Raw genomic sequence first — 20,632 nt, 5'->3', positions numbered from 1 at the left:
TCTAAAGGACCAAATGGGAAGAAGTTAGAGGAGGCGGAGATGATGTTTTGATAGGTTGAGTTCGGAGAAGAAAAAGGATTTGTTACAGGATCTCCGAGGAACTGGGGGAAGAAAATGACTCACGCACACTGTCTGAGGAATAACAAAGAAGAAGGGTAAGGGAAACTTAAGAATTTAGGGTTTCATTTTTTTAGTTCCCTTAAGAAAATGACTGTTTGTTTCTTCTACAGAGTTTAGGAAATTGCAGCATGGAGGCACCGCCCACAGGAAGCACTGGTTTAGTGACAATTGGTAGGATTAGGAGGCACAATGTTTTTTTAAGAATTTGTATTTTTTAAAATTTTCCCTATTAATAGATCATTATAAATTTAATGATATCCATATTTCATATTTTTATATTATTTATTTTTAATATCATTATTCTTCTTTTATAAATTTTTAACTTATCAAATTGCAATAATATTCAAGTAAAATAAAAATACTATCATTTCAAATGGTTTATATTTAAGAGTTTTTGAGATTTATAATAAATAATCTTTTAAAGTTTTTGGATTTTTAACTTTATAGAATTTTCTTATACTTCAATTAATTTAGAAAAATCTTTTACATTTTTTTCACCATTCAAATTTCAAAAGTTAAACATTTTCTTAATTTAAAAATATTTTATAATTTTTTATATTTTAGATATTTTGCATTTATCTATATTTGAAAATTTCTTAACATAGCAATGTCAGCCTAATGAAAGTTTGTGAAGAGTTTTTTTTATTTTATAAACTACATAAATAGCTACATAGTTATATAATTATGGTTAAATTTTTATTTTGGTTATTTAATTAAAAATATTATAATACGGTCATTAATATTTTAAAATTTTTGTCACTCAACGAGTTAAGTTTATGATGGTGGCACTTTTTAACTGGTATAATAATTTTAGTCCTTAATTTTTATTCTTTCTATTAATCTAACCTTAATTCTATTGAAAATAGTTAAAGATTGGAATTCTTTTTAAAATGTAGAACATTCCATATAAAAATTCTAAAAGAACATTAAAGACTAAAATTTTAAATAAAATAGATAAAAGATTCAAAATAGATCATGTTGGAGAAAATGAAGTAAAATTATTTTTCATTGTAAGAAAAGAAAAGGAAAAAAAGATTCAGAATATAATTTTTATATAATTTGTTGTTACGATTTGAGTTTTGAAAAATAATTTAAATGCATTGAATTTTGGGCGTAAGTTTGAAAAAGAAAATTATATCATAGTAAATTTCATAAATCTTTGTAATATCCATACTAAAAGTCATGGAACTCAACTTGAAAATATTATTACTTTTTATTTTGTTCTATTTAATTTATTATCGGAGTCTATTGAATAATATTTTTGTTCTTATATCTCAATATTGGACAATTTTAAACTTTATTGCAATAAAATGTTGAGTTTTTGTACGAATGTTAGTTTTAATCATATTTAAACTTTACAAAATATTATGTTAAGAGATTGAAATTGATCTATTTTTATTCATTTTCATGATTTTATGACTAGTGCTAAAGATTTGTTGTTGCAATAACCTGAAATTTTATATAGAAATTTCTAATTTGTTAAAAATAATTTTGAGTTTTTTATATTTTTATATATAATTGGGGTTAATTTGAAAAAATTAAAAATGAAGATTAAAATTGTTATTATGAATGTTGTCCAAATTCTTTATATATAAAACTTAGAGACGGATTCACATATTAAGCCAATGAAGGGGATAAACACTTTGAATATAAATTTAAATGAAGTGTAACCAAAGTGAGACTAGTCCAACTTTGAAAGTTTGACTAAGTTGTCAAATGACCCAGTTTACTTAACCAATTCAATCTGGTCAAGGAGACAGGGTTGACCCCATCAACCTCTCTCTTTTTCTTCAATAATCTCAAATTATTCACAATAATTGCTTGATTCGTGATTACAAGGATAACCTCAACTTCGCCTAATTTCCCAAACTAACCAAAAGATTACCATTTTATTTTTTAATTTGTCTTTTTTATTCATAACTTTTATTAGAGAAGAAAAGAAATTATTTAATAGGATCCAAAATTCTTGCTGATGCTTAAATTTCGGATTACCCAAAATAGAAACAGAAGAATTTTTATTATTTGTAGTAAAAAAGTAGAAATTTTAATTTTCCACGTAGATTGTCCGTCGTGGGGTCCAGATTTTGGGGATTCCTCCACGTACATAAAAAACGACGTCAAAAGAATGTTCAAATTTTTTTAAAAAAACTACATTTTTTTTTGAAAATAATCTACAAATTTAATTAAATTTATATAAAGATACTGTTTATAAAGGCGTTTATTGCAATCATTCCTTTAATTCAAAAAGTTTCCTCGTCTCTCTCTCTCTCTCTCTCTCTTTCTATTTTTATCTTTTTCCCATTAGATTGGTCCGTCCGGTTGATCGCCGGAAATCCACCGCCGTTAGAGCAGCTGCCAACATTCCGGCTATCTGCTTTTTCTGACGGTTGATTCCGAATTTTTGATCAATTAATGGTGACAAGAATCCAATCATTTCCGGAAAAAAATTTCAAAAAAATCATTTTAGAAATCCCCGTTCCCCTTCTCTAATCTAAATTTTGTACCTCATTCCATATCCATATATATTTTTTGAATTTGTTTCGTAGGGGCAATTATTCCATGCATTCCGATCCATTGAAACCTCAAAATCACAGCCGTCGAGTTCCTAATCCCTAGCTCGAGTAGTCAACCTAATCCTTGTTAGGTTTTAAATTTTTTTAAAATTTTTGGGGTCAGAATGTTCAAGAAAATTATCAAAGGAAGCCGGAAGCATTCTAAATCGGACTCAACGGATGCTAGTTCCCGTCCACCACGTTCCGGCAATACCGGGTTGGATCTAAACCCTAATTTGGTCGTCAACCACGCTTCCCGGCCCGGGCAGGGGGCACCAACAAGCACAAATTCCAGCAGCCCTGTGGTCCCACCACCGATGAGCGCCGTCGAACCCTTGCCGTTATTACGAGACACCCCCGTTTCGGAGAGACAAAACCTATTCATGCGAAAATTACAGATTTGTTGCTTCCTATTTGATTTCACCGATGTCTTGAAATCGGCCCGAGAAAAAGAAATCAAGCGGCAAACGTTGCTGGAACTCGTCGATTATATTCAGTCCGGGTCTGGCAAAATCACGGAGATTTGCCAGGAAGAGATGATTAAAATGGTCGGAATCAACATTTTTCGGTCCCTACCTCCGGCGTCTCACGAAAATACTGGGCAAGGTGCCTCGGATCCTGAAGAAGAGGAACCCTATTTGGATCCCACGTGGCCACATTTACAGATAGTATACGAGCTTCTCTTGAGATATGTTGTGTCCTCGGATACCGATACTAAAGTTGCAAAGAAATATATTGATCATTCCTTCATTTTGAAGTTGCTTGATTTGTTTGATTCGGAGGATCCCAGGGAAAGGGAGTTTTTGAAAACGATTCTTCATAGGATTTATGGTAAATTCATGGTGCATCGACCATTCATTAGGAAGGCGATAAATAATATCTTTTATAGGTTTATATATGAAACAGAGAGGCATAGTGGGACCGGGGAGCTTCTGGAGATTCTAGGGAGCATCATTAATGGGTTCGCATTGCCTATGAAAGAGGAACACAAGTTGTTCCTTGTGAGAGCGTTGATTCCTTTGCATAAGCCGAAACCTATTGCCATGTATCATCAGCAGTTGTCTTATTGTATTATACAGTTTGTTGAGAAGGATTATAAGCTAGCTGATACGGTTATTAGAGGGTTGTTGAAGTATTGGCCTTTGACTAATTGTCAGAAGGAAGTTCTCTTCCTCGGGGAACTTGAGGAAGTACTTGAAGCAACACAGTCTGCAGAGTTCCAACGATGTATGGTTCCGCTTTTCAGACAGATTGCACGTTGCCTCAATAGCTTACATTTCCAGGTAACTTTTAAAGGCCTTCTTTCTTTTGAATATTTGACTGAGAGTATGCAAATTCCAGTAGCATGAGTAGTCAATCACCTCTGGGAACCAATAGTATTGTTAATTGTGAATTGTGAATTGTGAATTGTGGAATGTTGAACTGTTGCTAGGATGTTAAGAACTTAGAATAAATCATATGATTACTTTTCAGATAACTTTCAAGGGCTTTTGTCTTTTGAATATGTCACTATGACTCTGCTAATTTTAATTGCTTGAGTAGTAAATCACCAATGTTGAATTGTTACTAGGATGTGAAATTAAACCATATGATAATAATTAATTTTGATGCAATGCTGCCAGTTGTTGTTAGCTTATGATGTTTATCATTTATAAATTTATGGTACTTCATAATTTCTTGTGATTCTGAGTGTTGAACTGATACTGATTCATGAAGAATAACATTCGGCTCTTTAGGAAACTGCTGCAATTTGTGGGATACACCTCTTTTCTCATTTCTGATTTGTTTTTGGGAAGTTGTGCCAAGTGTTTTCTTGTTTTTAGCATTATATTTGTGTTTGTTTCACTTTGGTAGCATTTGGTGCTTTCCCATGTTATCATTCTAATGGAATGTGATTGCTAAGAAAGTTACTTTACAATGTTTGGTATACATGGGAAGCTATTGATTAAAATCCCAGGAAAGTTACATGACTAGGTTTGGTTTACTAAGTACTTTCCCAGGAATGTAATGATAATTTTATGATTTACCCTTATTAAATAAAATATAATATTCATGTATTTAATTTTATCATAAAATTTATTCTTAACAAATATTCGGATTAAATATTTAATATTAAAATTTAATTGATAATTTTATATTATTTTTCACAACCACAATGTTACCTAATTTACTTTGAATATGGAAAAAAAACATAATTTACTCGAATATAATACATAACTGCTTTGAAATTTGATTGATCGTTTGACTTATCTATTTTACTTCTAAATGGGCTGTCAATCATTTACTCATTCTTGAAAATCATTCTAGTAGAATTCTCAATCACATACAACAAACCATAATTCAAAGGTAAATCATGGAAAAAGGTTATGATGAAATCAGTCTTAGAGTTGAGCATAAACTTTAATTTTTTTTCTTTTGCTCGTAAAAATTCATAATACTATAATAAAATTGAATTTTCAATTACTATACCGAAAAGAAAGAGAACAAACAATAGAATATAAATATAATAAGTAAATGATATAATATGTAGATGATTAAATATTCATATAAAAAATAAAATCAGGGAAAAAAAAACTTACGAAGATTACGTCAAAGTAGTAGAGAAAATCAAGTAGTAGAAAGGAGGAAGGAGGCACTAGCTTTTTTATTTTTTACATTTATTAATAGACTGTTGTCCTAAACTAATATAAAATAAGGTTAAATTTTCTTGATATTTTTTAAAACTTTCAACCTATATGGGAAAGTAACTTCCCACCTTTTATCATGGGAATCACATTACCATGTTCATGGGAAAGTAACTCCCAAGGGAAAGTTAGATTCCAAGGAAAGTAAATAAAATTTGACATACCAAACTTTGGAATCACTTTCTAACTTATTAAATTCCTAGGAAAGTGGCTACTTTCCGTCATACCAAACGCCACCTTCAATCTTTCTGCATCAAGCAGAAAAGTCGCAAAAAGGTATGTATAGTAGCTCATTGCCCTATTCACTAACCTACTAGTCTCAGCTTTCTCCCATGGTGTAGTTTATCTGTGCTTGTTGGAGTGAGCTATTCTGTCCTGGGTATGGCTGAGATTCAGGCAAGCATCAATTGCTGCTTTGTGTAATGTCTTGCACCATTGATTTTCTATAGTTGTCCTCTTTGTTTGTATTGCTATTTTAGAGCGTATGAATGGATATCCAATGATCCAAACTTCAACTTGTGGTTGCTTAGGAAGTTCTTTCTGTTGTTTCATTTTAGGTGCATTCTTTAGATTTCTTGGATAGCTGCTCATAATGATATAATTTCACTAAAATTGGAATTCAATTTCTTCTCAACAAATTTTCATTTTAAGTATATATGTTGGTTTCCAGATAGCATAGTAATTGCTTAGTTCCATAGATTGCTTTGCATTTCATCATGACTCCGTCTATTATAAATCTTCAGTCTTGTGCTCCTTTATTGATTTATTGTCCCATATCTTTTTACTTGTTCAATTTTCCTTTGCATTGTTTTGGTTGGAGGGGAAAAGGAAGGAAGGAAAAAATACCTTCTTCCATCCTTTTCTTTGTTTTGTAGGAGGGTAAAGAAAGAGAAGGGAAATGGGTAGACATATACCTTTCTTTCTCTCCAAATCCCATCCTTCCAAATGTGGGAGGAAAATACACATTTAAATCAACAATGTTATTTGAAATTTTGCCCCTTGCCTCTTTCTTTCCTTTTATTTTCTGTCCTTGATTCCGAAGATTGATAGAAAAGATAACTTTCCTTCATCTCCATTTTTTTCTTTCCTCGTCTATTTCCCTTCCCTCTCTCCGTCTTCCTTCCTACCAAACATAGTGTTCAGTCTTTTAGATGGCATTTTACCTCAAGTTCCATATGGTTGGATGGTTCTTAACTGGGCTTGTTGAGCTAAATTTCACCCATGATGGACCAGCTTTTTTAAAGGAGGATAAGATACAATGTACTCTATCTGTATCCTTGGATGGTTCTAAACTGGTCTTGTTGAGCTAAGTCGTTAGGTGTTTACTTTATTAGTAAGCTTTCTACTGCACTGCTTACAGTTTAGAAATGGTGGAGGGAGACGGTTCTTACAATTGTTTTTGGTTTCTTTATAACTTGCTTTTGATCTTAGTAGTAAGATAGAAGTTTCTCCAGGATTCTTGCTAAGACCCTATTGTATTGCAGGTTGCAGAAAGAGCCCTCTTCTTGTGGAATAATGAACACATTGTGAACTTAATTGCCATGAATCGGCAGGTGATATTACCAATCATATTTGAGGCATTGGAGAGGAATATCCATGGTCATTGGAATCAGGCAGTTCATGGGTTGACCATGAATGTGCGGAAGATGTTCATGGAAATGGATGCTGATTTGTTTGATGAGTGTCAGAGAGAGTTTGCTGAGAAAGAAGCCAGAGCTCAAGAGGTGGAAGAGCAAAGAGAAATGACATGGAAAAAACTGGCAGATTTGGCAGCGGAGAGAGGAGACAATATGGTAACAGTGTAACTGATTAATGAAGTAATTCGTTTTGGGATAGTGGCTCTGCTGCAGTTCCCTTCTCCATTTTGGTGGTATTCTTTTTCTTTTGCCCCCTAACTTCATTTCTATTTTATTTTTGTTGTCAATCTGATCAATGAAGACATTTAAAATGCATGGAGTTTGTTAGTTCATGCTGAAGATTAAGAACCATCTGTGAGGAACGACTTGTATTTTTTTTCCTTGTCACTCTTTGTTCTTCCTACAAAAGAAGTATCAGACTTTTAGTTTGTATTCATAGTATTACATGAAATTTCATTCTTTGAGATAAAATTAGGATCAAATTATTGAAACTCATGTGGCTGGATATCTCAACATGCTTTGTTTTGGTTGGTTTATTCATTACTGTTGCTAAAATGTGACAGACAGACATTCCCGTTGCAAGTGTGCAAGTTTGTAACTTATGCTACTCGGATTTAGATGTGTTATGTATGGATGTGTGTTTGATTTTGATATGTTTATTTTTAAAGATCCTTTTACATATTTTTAAAGTGTTTGGAGGATCATATCTTTATCCAGACATAAAAGTATGTGGTTATGGATGCTTCTTGGAAGATGAAGAGTGCAATAATTTGTACACAGTTAAGCATTTGGGAGACAGGTTGGGTAGAAGCTGAGATGTCGTACTTGATTTTTTTTGTGCATCAGATATTCAGGTTATATAGGTTTTCTTCATTTTCTGAAAATAATAACGTTGAGGTAGCTGTCATCAAGGCGTCCAATAAGAAACCAATTATGGAACTGAAAATTTCACGTGTTCCACACTCTCTGTTATGTCTTCTTATAGATTGTCCATCTTTTTTTATTTTATTTTTATATTTCCCCCACTTAATTGATATATACTAGTTTCATATTGGATATTGTTTTTCTTTTTGTTCGTATTGGGCATTGTAATTACTAAAACTAGAATACCGGTATATCTAAAGTTGACAAGTTGTGTATAGGTATTTTATTTTTACTATATTTTGTATTTCGTGCAATTACATGCATTTGCAATTTTGTAAAAAACGAAACAGTATTGCAAAAACTATTCAAAATGCCATTGTCATTTTTTTTTCCTTATTATATTTGAGAAAGAAATAATAAGTCTTTCCGAAGGGAAAAACAAAGAAAAAAAAAACAGGTCTAGTGAAAGGAATAGTGGGAGATCTAAAATAAAAGGAAAAACAAAAATATAATCATATCCACCAAAGAAAAACAGCTTCGAAAAGCGTCAGCTTAAAAAGGTGGAGAAAAAGCTATTCACATTTTCCGTAGCTTCTCTATTTTCAAAGAAGTCATTTGGTTTGCTAGATCTTGTCTTCATGATTATAACCCAAAACCCAAAGTTTTGTTAACAGAGGCAGGCATGTTGAAGAAAGGTCCATGGAGAACCTCAGCTGGAAAAACAAATCCTAAAATCCATAGAGGCCATTGTGGAAGCGGCAGGACCCGAACGCATTGCGCCAGCCCTGATTACACCTATTAGATTACTTGGTCTCAAGGTATTTCACTCTTTTGGGAAAATATGATTTTTTTTTCCCTTGAATTTTCAGTTTAATTGGTTTCATTAATTTAATAGAAAATATGGTATGACTTCATGAATGCAAATGATGTGTTTTTAGTTGCTTTTTTCTCAAGTTTCTAAATTATTACCACAATTCTTAACAAGTAGCTTACGTAGGATCATAGTGAATTATGGAGTAGTTGCAAAGTTTAGCTTATTTACTTCATAAGTAGTAGTCATCTAGTTGAGGGTGGAAGACATTTCTAGAACGTTGCCTGTTGCATTTAACTTTTGCACGGAACACTTGTGTCCTGTTTGCAACCTTGGTTGGATCGTCCTTTATCTTCATTCAGCTGCCACTCTCTCTAGATATATCTATTTTTAAATGCAACCCATTGCATTAAATTCTTACTTTGAACATTACAAGTTCATATATTAGAAGGGTTTAACAAAGTCTAATTCCAAAGTTTGGTCTAAGCATTAATGCCATTCGAAGTAATATTCTGGATATTATGCATTTTCAAGATGACAACATAAACTCGAAAAGTGTGCTTTACTGGTTCAGCTTCAATCTGAAACTCAGAAAACTCTTACTTCTCTTTATCTGCTCAAAGGCATTGTCTCTGCTATACAAAAAAGATCACATTTTTCTTATGGCTTGTTGATTTGTTACTCTTTATGTTTCTGGCAGGTTTGCCGATTGAGGTTAACATGAAATATTTGGAACCAGTCAATAAATAAGTAAAGCTGCTTGGAAAGGTGAAAAACCATAGTTTTAGATACCCAGAGAGTAATGTGTATGACATTGCATGATCAGTTTGAACAAATATGAAGTGAGTGGAGGTAGAAGGTTGGCCACCGTCCTAAAGGGGTTTGTGTGAGAGGCCTATGGCTATGGTGACTAAGATGCTGCCACCCTCTATTTTCAACATATAATTAATGTGGTGAATGTGTTCAAGTATTTATTGGTCGGCCAATATTGTTGGCTTCATCCATAGAACCGCCTCATCAGTCAATCTCCGTTTAATACATTATCACTAAGATAGGCGGCTAAGATAGCCACCCAAGGGGGGGCCTTTTGGAATAAAGGGGCATTTTCCATGATTAGGATTAGGAGGGCTCCTATGTCCTCCTATCTTATGCTGACCTGGTTATAGACAAGGTTTATTTAATGCTATCACAAATCATGTACCAATCTAAATTGATGTTATTTCAAATTATAAAGTCAGAAGTTTTCCATTAATCAAACTTACCTATCAAGGAAGAACAAGTGAGAGATGGGTCTTTGTCCAAATAATACCTAGAATTTCGCCTAGTTACCACTGTAGCATGTACATTTTTAGGTCCAATTGTAAATTTATCCCTTTATTTCACAAAAAAAAAATTTATTTGTCTAATTTGTACTTTATTAAAACTAACAAGTTAATTTCATTGGGTAACACTATTAAATCTTAGAGCACGTTTGGTTCGCTGTAATGGAATAGAGGCGTAATAGTAATTCAATTGTTTGGTTGAATGGATTGGAATAGAACTGTAATAGTATTCTTGTGTTTGGTTGAATGGAATGATGTTGTAATAGCATAAAGAAAAAAACTAAAATGACTAGAATACCCTTAGCAGATTTTTTTGGTAGATGATTATTGTTATTGTTATTAAATTTTAATAAGATTATTAATATAAATAATAAATAATTTAATCATATTTTAACATAATTATTATTAAATATAATTTAATAAAATATATAATTTAATAAAACTTTTAATATTAAATATTCTTATATGAATTTACTAAAATCATAATATATAATAGTATAAAATATAATTTAAAATAATTATTATTAAATATAATTTAATAAAATATATAATTTAATAAAATTCTTAATATTAAATATTCTTATATGAATTTACTAAAATCATAATATATAATACTATAAAATAGAATCTAAAATAATAATTATTAAATATAATTTAATAAAATATATAATTTAATAAAATTCTTTTTTTTTTGAAATAAGTTTCAGATTGGGCTTTATTTTAAAATAAATAAATGTTACACATAATATCCTAGAAAAAACAACCAACGAGCCCAATTAAAAAATTGAGCCCAACAAAAGAAACTAAAAGACAAAAATTGAAAAACCAAATCTCCTAAAGAAATGAAAAAGGAAACAAAATCTGATTCTAATAAATGTTTACTATTTTACCTGCCCAATCAGTCTTAAAAGACTACAAACGTCTTATCTCTTCAATTTTATTTACTTTTCCAAGACGCTTGAGATTACTCTAGGGCTGCTGAAATAACTTTGATGTCTGCCCTTCTCTATACTCTCATCCCTTCATTTATCGCTTTCTTCCTTCAATCTGGTTCTTTTGCCCTCTCAGTTTCTGCTTGGATTTCTGCCGCTTCAGGGACTCGTCCGACCAGGTAGGCTCCTCTACTACTCTTCAGCGCTTCATTTGCTAATATATGCGCAAGGTTGTTTGCTAATCTTGGGATATGCTCAAACCTACACTCCTTGAATTTAATCAGAAGTTGATGAATATCATGTAAATACGCACTAATCAATGATTTATCGGGGCTTTTTGTTTTACATTTTCTTATTATTGATAAAGAATCCCCTTCAATAATAACTCTTTCCCACTGCATGTTAACGCCGATCTGGAGGGTTTTCCGACACGCTATTGCTTCCGCCCCAAAGGCTGAGGGAACTCTTTGATGAACCTCCGTACATGATAGAAGAACTGAACCCTCCTTATCGCGGGCCACAACCCCAATAGTCGCTTTACTTTGTCTACCGTCGTACTCTGCATTGAAATTGATTTTGACTACCTTGTCCACTGGCTTTGTCCATATTATTACAGGTATGGAAGATTGCAACCTATTTTTACCAACTGCATCAAGATCTGAAATATAGCTATGAACAAATCTCCCTACTTCTTTTCCAGATTTACCATCTTTTTTATGCAATCTATTGTTCCTGTCTCCCCAGATGGCCCATACCGCAACACAAAAGATTCGTTGCTGAGAAGTCGAGCTTCGTGAGAAAACCCAGGTTAGCCACTGTAGAAACCCCATTTGATTGTCTTGCAAAAACCTATGAAAAGATAACTCTCTCCATACTGTTATTGTAGCAGGACATTCCCGGAAAAGATGGTCCATAGTTTCAGTTCCTAAACTACAACGAGGACATACTGCCGTGTTCTTCAGTCTTCTAAGTAGCATATTAGCTCGCGTAGCTAGAAAATTCTAAGATATCTTCCAAACTGTAATTTTAATTTTTGAAGGAAGATCAAGTAGCCATAGTTTTCTGTAGAAGTCCTTGTAGTCATTTTGTAAAGCATAAGCTTCAGGGTTATTTTCAATGCTTTGTAATAGTTTATAGGCGCTCCGTGTTCTGAACTCACCCGTCACTTCAACGCTCCAAACTTGGAAATCTTCGTGCGGTGTTTCAGCTAGTGGGATACTGAGGATCTTCTCTGCTACATCCTCCGGAAAGGTATGCTCTACCAACTCTTGTTTCCATGTTCTGCTACTTGAATCAATTAGCTCTGCAACTTTACTATCATTCAAATTTGAACTTAAAACTGGTAATCTATCACGCAGTAAAACTGGAATCCAATAATCACGACTGATTGAAATTTTTGTACCTCGACCCACCTTCCAACATAAGCCCTCTGCTAGAATGCCCTTAGCAGCCCAAATACTTTTCCATGTATACGATATATTGTTCCCCAACTGTGAGTTTAAAAAATCAGCACTTGGAAAATATTTCGCTTTTAATACTTGCGCTAATAAAGAATTTGGATTGTTTATAATACGCTATCATTGCTTAGCTAAAAGTGAAACATTAAATTGAGCCATATTTCTAAAGCCCAATCCACCCTCTTCTTTAGGGCGGCATAAGTACTTCCACTGACACCAATGAATACCTCTCCTACCATGCGTTTTTTGCCACCAAAATTTAGAAAAAATATTTTCAAATTCTCCACAAAGAGTCTTTGGTAATAAGAAGCATGACATAGCGTACGTTGGAATGGCCTGTAACACCGATTTAATGAAGACTTCTTTACCTCCTTGAGATAACATTCTAGTACTCCACCCATCAATCCTGGTAGCAATCTTTTCTTTTAAATGCTGAAAGGATTCTTTCTTTCGTCGACCAACCATGTTTGGAAGCCCTAGATATCGTTCTAAGTTTGTTGAGATCCTAACCCCCAATTTTGTCGAAACTTCATTCATTTTTCCTTCTGACGTATTGGTGCTGAAAAATATGGTAGACTTGTTGAAATTAACGCACTGTCCAGAACACTTTTCATATTCCTTCAAAATTTCCTTTAGTATACTGGCACCTCTATCAAATGCTTCCCCAAACAACATACAATCATCTGCAAAGAGTAGATGTGAAATTTCTGGTCCTCTTCTGCTTGCTTTTGCACTCTTTATCAGTCCCTTTTCTGAAGCCAATCTAATTAAAGATGATAACCCCTCACTACAAATCAGAAAAAGAAAGGGGCTCAGCGGATCTCCTTGACGTAAGCCTCGAGATGGTGAAAAAACTCTTCCACTTCTACCATTTGTATTAACTGCATAGGATGTTGTGGAAACACAAGTCATAATCAGCTTAACCCACTCTGATGTGAAGCCCATTCGTAACATCCCTTCCTTCAAGAATCCCAACTCAACCCTATCATAGGCTTTGCTCATGTCAAGTTTAACTGCCATGTATCCTTTTTTTCCTGTGCGCTTTTGCCGAAAAGTATGTAAGATCTCATAAGCTAGTATCACATTATCTGTTATTAGCCTTCCCGGGACGAACGCACTTTGAGCAGCATCAATGCATCTTCCAATAACTGCTTGTAGTCGATTTGCAATTGTTTTTGCCACCATTTTGTAGATTACTGAACATAAACTGATAGGTCTGAAATTAACTATGCTAGTGGGATTTGGAATTTTTGGACTCAGCACAATGTCGGTGTGATTTAAATTACCAAAACTTGCACCGTTATTTAAAATTTCCAAGCAAAGATTGGTTATTTCCTTACCTACGATATGCCAGAATTTCTGAAAGAAAATGGCTGGAAAACCATCATATCCTGGAGCTTTTGTTGGTCCCATTTCCTTTAATGCCGCATACAATTCTTCTCAACAAAGGTTAACATTAGCTCTCTATTGATATCAGATGAAATATTTTCCTTTATTCCCGATAGGAGATATGAACATTCCGCCCTTCCTTTTGTCGTAAAAAGTTCCTGAAAATAGGAGGTGGCCTCATCATTAATCTCACTCTCCTCAGTTGCTTCTCCGCCCACAGATTTCTCCAATTTGGATATTGAATTTATATGTCTTCTAGAAGTAGCAAACCTGTGAAAAAAAGCTGTATTTTTATCACCCACTTTCAGCCAATTTGCCCTTGCTCTTTGTTCCCAATATATTTCATCCTTATCAATTTCCATATTTAGGTGGATCTTAGTGTCTATAATGTCTGCCATTGTGTTGTCATTCCTTTCTTTCCCCATTAACACTTCCAGCTGCTTTGTTAACTTTTTCTTTAGCCCCTCCCGTCCTTTCTTAATCCTTCTCGCCCAGTCTAATAAATCTGCTTGCAACTTTCCAAGTTTCTCAGCTACTGGGCCTGTTCTTGACTCCCAAGATTCTTTAATTATTTTTTCACAAGTCTCCTCTATCAACCACCACGCTTCAAATTTAAATTTTAAATTGCCATTATGAATACTTTCGTTATCTGTGTTAATTAGAAGTGGACAATGATCGACATTGTGTGGGGTAGATGGTTAACTCTACCGCCGAATAGGAGCCTCCATTTATCATTTACCACCCCCTATCAAGTCTTTCTCTAATATTTGTCTCTGGTAAATTTCCCATTTCCCATGTAAACCATACTCCCGAAAAACCCAAATCTTCTAAATGGCAATTCTCTAAGACCTCTCGAAATGCCTTCATTCTGTTCTCTTCCCTTGGGGCACCCCCACATTTCTCAAAAGAATACATGATCTCATTGAAGTCACCACTTACCAACCATGGATGGCTCTTATCTTGCCCCAGCTTTATCAGTAAATCCCACGAATCACTCTTATTGTGGACATATGGAGAGCCATAGAAACCTGTAAATCTCCACTTTTTGTTACCCTGTTCCTCTTCAACCAGAACATCAATATGATTCCTAGAAAAACTTCGTAAACTTACTTTGGTGTCTCCTTTCCATGCTAAGCATAATCCTCCTTTCGAACCTTGTGCTTCTATATCAATACCATTCATAAAACAGCATCTCCGTCTGATTTTTTCCATCCTCTGTCTATCAACTTTGGTCTCCATTAAGAAGACCATTTGGGGATTGTGCTGCTTGAGGAAGTAACGCAGCCTTCTTCCAGCTCGTGGACTCCCCAATCCACGAACATTCCAGCTGATGGTTTTCATTGAGTTCGGTCGGCTTGCCTATTGGCAGCCGCCGATATCAATAAATCTTGAACTTCAATTTGCTCATTAGTGTCTGTCACCATTTCCACAGGGCCTTTGTAGTAGTCTGAAGTATCCTGTTTCAACCTTTTAATTTCTTCTCTGTCTCCTTTTCCTGTATGATCGCTGATAAAATCTGCATCAGTGGGCTTCCTCTTCCTCGTATTATTTCTAGCTTTTGTCGTTGTTGTGCCATATTGAATGCTTATCCATTTTTCTTGTTTCTCTTGATTTGGATTTTGGCTCTTCTCTCTATTACAATTACTCACCTTCTCACTTGCATATTCTTTTAGCATCTTCCCTCTTTCCTTTAAATTCACCTTCTCAGCTTCCTCTACCTGCAAAATACCTTCCTGTTCTGGCATTTCCTCCCCTTCTTTTAATTCCAAATTCTCCTGCGGGCCCCCTCTTCATTGTTTCCTTTCTCAGCACATTTAATACTATTGTGTGAAATTCTCTCTTCTTCGATATAAGAACTCTGAACCCCAGTCTGTTTCTTCAAACTATTAAACTTCACACTTTTTTTTTCCAATTAATCTTGATTCTGCTTTTAAGGCCACAGAATAAGGAGGATTTTCACTGATTTTATTTTTCCTTGCAGGTAATAGCTGGGTGCAATTACTCATCCCATGCCCCATTCTTCCGCATTCAAAACAGAATATTGGCAAATTTTCATACTTGAAGGGTATCCAAACTTTACTAACATAAACATTAGAAACAAAAATACCTCTTCTAAGTGGTCTTTGAACATCCAAATTAACTCTGAGTCGGCAGAAATCTTCACTAATTTCAGATCTGAGGACCCCACCAAACGTAGAACTAATGGCATGCAATAAATCTTTCTTGTCGAACTCTGGGAAACACGATTCAATTTTTATCCAAAACGGGGATGAAGTTAACTTTATCTGATCACTTTCCACCGCTTGGTGTAACCTGTCAAATAAAATTAAATTTTTACGAAAGAGCCAAGGTCTCCCCTCCAAAATCAACTCCAGATCTTCTACAATCTCAAAAATTATTAGAAATAAGTTTTGTCCCACCAGTCTGATTTCAAACTTTTTTCTTGTCTTCCATAAACTTTTCATATGAGCCCTAAAACTATCTGGGTTATATAATTTCCCCGTCCAAACCGTACAAATCAATGTAGGTTTGGAACTTGGTACCACCAACGATCCTTTGACTGATAGTTGAACTAATTCTTCAGCAAGAAGACCGATCTCATCCCCTTCCTCTCTATCGTCGCCACCGCTTGCTTCCATCCCCAGCCACAGTAGTTACTGTTATCTCTAGGGTTTCTCAGCCAAGCACTCTTGGGAGCAGAGAGAAGTCTAATTTAATAAAATTCTTAATATAATTATTTTTATCTGAATTTACTAAAATCATAATATATAATACTATAAAATAGAATCTAAAATAATAATTTTTAAATATAATTTAATAAAAATATATAATTTAATAAAATTCTTAATATAATTATTCTTATCTGAATTTACTAAAATCATAATATATAATACTATAAAATATAATCTAAAATAATTATTATTAAATATAATTTAATAAAATATATAATTTAATAAAATTCTCAATATTAAATATTCTTATATGAATTTAATAAAATCATAATATATAATACTATAAAATATAATCTAAAATAATAATTATTAAATATAATTTAATAAAATATATAATTTAATAAAATTCTTAATATAATTGTTCTTATATGAATTTACTAAAATCATAATATATAATACTATAAAAATAATATATAATCTACTTTATAATGTATAATACTATAAAAACTTGAAATTCATTTCTTTATCAATCACCCAAAAAGAAAAGAATGTGTTTTTGTGGATTTGATTAATTGATGACTTAATAATTATTATTAAAAACCCATTTATTAATATAGTATGTTAAATATCTTCCTTTTTTAAAAAAAATGATTTGTTTGTAGCATTTTACTTTTTTTTTGTTTCATTTGTTAAGATAATTTTGTAGTGTTAATTATAATTGAGCAGAATTAAAAATAAAACAAGAATTAAAAATAAACTCCATCAAACCTGTGAGCCATTCAAACTCCATCAAATTCTATCAGTACAAGACTCTTGGAATTCTACAATAACAAACACAATGATACTATTTATTTTGTTACAAGAAAATTGAACAGAAAAGATCTCTGCTTGGAAATGAAAATAATTTAGATGTAGATATTCAAACTCCAAATCTACTTGATAACACATAGTACATACTGAAAAAAAAAATCAAGGACTAACTGATCTTTAGGAAGAAGCTCTAGGTAAAGCACATTCTACATTATTAGATTTGTTCCCACAGCAATATCGGTATATTGAGACATAGATCCATCATCCGTTTGAGCAGATATTTTACAATCTGAACTGCACTTTATATTTACAAAGCTTTCTGTATAGAGAAGCTACTAATTCAAAGTTCATTCGATGCTTACTCCCAGTCAGCATCAAAGAAACCATCATCTTTCATCTCTGAGTAGTACACATTCTCTAAATGCACGTCTTCCTCCTGCATTCATTAAAAGATATTTTGGCCACGCTTACATGTTATAAATCTGTGCTAAATATCAATTAAACAGATGCATTTTTTACTATGAATATGAAAATAAATTATTACCTCAAAAAAATCTGCTAGAAAAGTAATATACAGAAAAGGAAGGTAAAAGGCATGGTAGCAAACGATTGTGGCGATGTACAACTTGTAAATGTGTTTTGTACACCTCTTTAGAAAAACGTTTGAAAAGGAACATAATATACTAATATAAATAATATTTGGATTATAAATTGACAACAAGCTTGTATTTACCAAAACCCAAAGCTAGCTCCATTTCCAGTTAGTGCACAAGCAAACAGTTATAGTGCATTCAAGATGAACATACCAGGTTACCTTTCTCTCCACTTGGAATGATACATAAACAGTACGGAGCCATAAATAGCAATCAGCACTAGCCTGTGAACAACCCACAGACCCCATTTTATCTGACGTAGATGTTTGGAGTTGTCAATGAACAAGGGCACACCGAATCCAAATCTCTAATTCACTTTCAGGAAAGGCAATAAAAGCAATAAAGATTACATGCTATTGGAAAATTAAAAGCCAAAGCAACATGGCCTGAGCATAATCACTCGCAGACTACTATAGCAACTGAACAAATCAGAGTAGAGCTAATGTGCTAAAAACGAGTTGCAAGTTCTCCATGAATAACATTTAATTACACGAATGACAGAGAAGTCTACAAGAGAAGAAGAAGACGTAAGAAAATTCCAGCACATAGTATATATCACGAAAGGAAGTGGTTGTTCAAAATCGCAAGCTGAGTCAATTAAGCTTAATTCCAAAACACAAATGGCCAAATTCCTTGCACTTCTTTTTTTTTCTTTTCTAAATCAACTGTTTCAGCAAAGATCACATGCAAGAAAAGGGTTAAAACAAGAAGTAGAAGTAAAAGGGTACAAAGCATATTATGATTCCACATAAAACTTCAACTCCAACGGAAGAATGAACAAACTTCAATCTAGAATCTAAGAATTCAACTTTCAGGTAAGCATTTTTCCTTACATTTCGAGAATCATAGTCACTCATTCAAATCAAATATGTTTCAGAACACAGATGTCAGATTCGTATAATTTATGAGAAATGAAAAAGCTCCAGCAACAAAGATTTTATGTGAAGTAGATATATAATTTAAAAATAAACACATACCTCGTGTTGCAACCACCATTTCTCACTTGCTCGTCCGCAAAGCATCTGGAATTACAAAAAAAAATGAAATAAAAAATTTAAAAATAATTGAAAAAACACAGTGAAACATAACTAACAGAGGAAGTGAGCAATTAGAGAATGACCGCAAAATGCAGGAAAAAGAAAAAAGAGAGCAAGAAAGCAACGATGGAATCAAATCTAAAATACCTTTGGGAGATGTTTTCTTCTTGAAGATCTTCAACATGAGATTAACTTCACTGATTTATCCTTCAAAAACAAACAAAAACCCTAAGAAACCAATATTAATGTGAGAGCAATAGCACTTCCAGTGAGGGAGAGACCTGGGCATGAAAAAAAAGGGAGAAGGTTGGAAGGAAATGGGTAGAAGAATGGAAAAAAGAAGAAGATGCTTCAGACGTATTACACCCTCATCTAAACCAATTCCATAAAACGAGAAGAATAAGCAGGAATCGATGGAAGGGAAAGGTAAATTACCTCTGGAAGGGAAACCTGGGAGAATCGATGGAATGAAAGCTTGATGAGGGTAGAGAATGGAATAGAAAAAAAGAATAGGGAAGGAATCCCTAATCAGAGTTTGAGGCAGGGAATGGCTATTACAGCCAATGGAGGTAATATCCCCGTAACTGAATCGGGCCGTAATAGCATTACGGGCAACCAAACGCTCGTTTGGTGGTGGGCCCGCAGAATAGGGGGAATGCATGCCTATTCCCCCCAATCAAATGCCCCGTTACTGTTAAATCATTAGTTCAACAATTTATATGCATGGAATTAGTAAAAAGTAGTAGTTCAGCTACTTATATGCAACAAATCAGAAAAATAAATTAACAATTCGTGTTTACTAACAACTGAATTAACTTGTCAAATTTTGTAAAATATAAGGACTCAATTTTAATAAATTAAAAGCAGAAGGACTAACTCGTAATTTCATGAATCGTAGCGATGAAATTCACAACTAATTCCACCTCTTTCGACCAAATCAAGCCGGGGCCTAAAACAGTCCAAGACGACTGCTATAAGGCTTAGGAGGGACATAGTTTGTCCAAAACTAATTCAGTCTTTGGAGAAAAAGCCCATATCTCCCGTAATGGGTTAACCCCATCAAATATTTGGACTGAGGTAGCAGCTTACACCACCATCGCATTCTTTAGTTTAAGTTATTTTTATATGATATATTTATAAAAATTGATTTGCCAATTCAAATAGTAAAAATATTGAAAATATGGAGTATTCAGTTTGAATCTCATCAAATGTGTTTTTCTTGATTTTATATGATTTAAAATGATGAAAACATCTCCATATAATGTTGAGTGATAAGGCAATGTTGAGCGAGTTCGAACAAAATTTCATAACATTTTATGGTTTTTCTCTAGGGATGGATTAGGTTTGAGCTTAATAATTTTTTATACTAGAAACGATATATTTAAATATATATACATTTTTTAATAATTGCGAGTGGGGAATGAGATTAATCCCAAGTTTTCATGCCTATAACATAGAGGTTGTTGGGATTGAATCCTTAAAGCATCATCATTATTTCAATCATGCTATTATGTTAGACGTTGAATGCCAGTTTGAATTTGACATAGAGCATATTTAAAATTTGTGGAACAACTTGTAAATATGTGTATATATCACATAAATATGTTGGAGATGAAAAACAACCAATATCAATAAAATTTAGGAGGGCCATTTTTTTTAATTTTAAAACATCAAATCCAAGTCATTCATACG

General features: G+C 33.3%; 2 protein-coding genes and 1 long non-coding RNA gene across 5 annotated transcripts; 2 read left to right on the top strand and 1 right to left on the bottom strand.

Moving 5' to 3' along the window:
* Positions 1-2,354: 2,354 nt before the first annotated feature.
* LOC105799740 (serine/threonine protein phosphatase 2A 57 kDa regulatory subunit B' beta isoform) lies at positions 2,355-7,484 on the top strand. The gene is made up of 2 exons (XM_012630436.2): positions 2,355-3,955; positions 6,841-7,484. The coding sequence occupies exons 1-2, from the start codon at positions 2,798-2,800 to the stop codon at positions 7,159-7,161; spliced, it is 1,479 nt and encodes a 492-aa protein (XP_012485890.1). The 5' UTR covers positions 2,355-2,797; the 3' UTR covers positions 7,162-7,484.
* Positions 7,485-10,855: 3,371 nt separating this feature from the next.
* Positions 10,856-16,110, top strand: LOC128032487 (uncharacterized). Of its 3 annotated transcripts, XR_008188709.1 has the most exons (5): positions 10,856-11,101; positions 11,342-11,538; positions 11,667-11,729; positions 11,812-12,173; positions 15,750-16,110. It is a non-coding gene; the product is annotated as an uncharacterized LOC128032487 (long non-coding RNA). The 3 variants fall into 3 exon arrangements; XR_008188708.1 differs by having other exon boundaries at positions 10,856-11,538; XR_008188710.1 differs by having other exon boundaries at positions 10,856-11,538; positions 11,809-12,173.
* Positions 16,111-17,188: 1,078 nt separating this feature from the next.
* Positions 17,189-19,602, bottom strand: LOC105797712 (protein CANDIDATE G-PROTEIN COUPLED RECEPTOR 2-like). The gene is made up of 6 exons (XM_052621266.1): positions 19,376-19,602; positions 19,088-19,147; positions 18,881-18,925; positions 18,064-18,210; positions 17,795-17,995; positions 17,189-17,686 (listed from the first exon to the last, which is right to left on the bottom strand). The coding sequence occupies exons 3-6, from the start codon at positions 18,923-18,925 to the stop codon at positions 17,609-17,611; spliced, it is 471 nt and encodes a 156-aa protein (XP_052477226.1). The 5' UTR covers positions 19,088-19,147; positions 19,376-19,602; the 3' UTR covers positions 17,189-17,608.
* Positions 19,603-20,632: the final 1,030 nt, after the last annotated feature.

This window comes from Gossypium raimondii, chromosome 9, assembly GCF_025698545.1.
Source record: "Gossypium raimondii isolate GPD5lz chromosome 9, ASM2569854v1, whole genome shotgun sequence".
NCBI classification, from domain to species: Eukaryota; Viridiplantae; Streptophyta; class Magnoliopsida; order Malvales; family Malvaceae; genus Gossypium; species Gossypium raimondii.
Note: the sequence above shows the minus strand (reverse complement) of the source record. Positions and strands in the feature narration are given on the sequence as shown.

What these genes read in the sequence shown, in the direction of transcription:
- LOC105799740 (XM_012630436.2), top strand. Translation starts at nt 2,798, where the DNA reads ATGTTCAAGAAAATTATCAAAGGAAGCCGGAAGCATTCTAAATCGGAC. An exon ending in TCAATAGCTTACATTTCCAG is followed by an intron (nt 3,956 to 6,840) that starts GTAACTTTTAAA and finishes ATTGTATTGCAG; the next exon opens with GTTGCAGAAAGAGCCCTCTT.
- LOC105797712 (XM_052621266.1), bottom strand. Translation starts at nt 18,925, where the DNA reads ATGCTTTGCGGACGAGCAAGTGAGAAATGGTGGTTGCAACACGAG. An exon ending in AATGGTGGTTGCAACACGAG is followed by an intron (nt 18,211 to 18,880) that starts GTATGTGTTTAT and finishes AAAGTGAATTAG; the next exon opens with AGATTTGGATTCGGTGTGCC. An exon ending in TTCTAGCAGATTTTTTTGAG is followed by an intron (nt 17,687 to 17,794) that starts GTAATAATTTAT and finishes TAATGAATGCAG; the next exon opens with GAGGAAGACGTGCATTTAGA.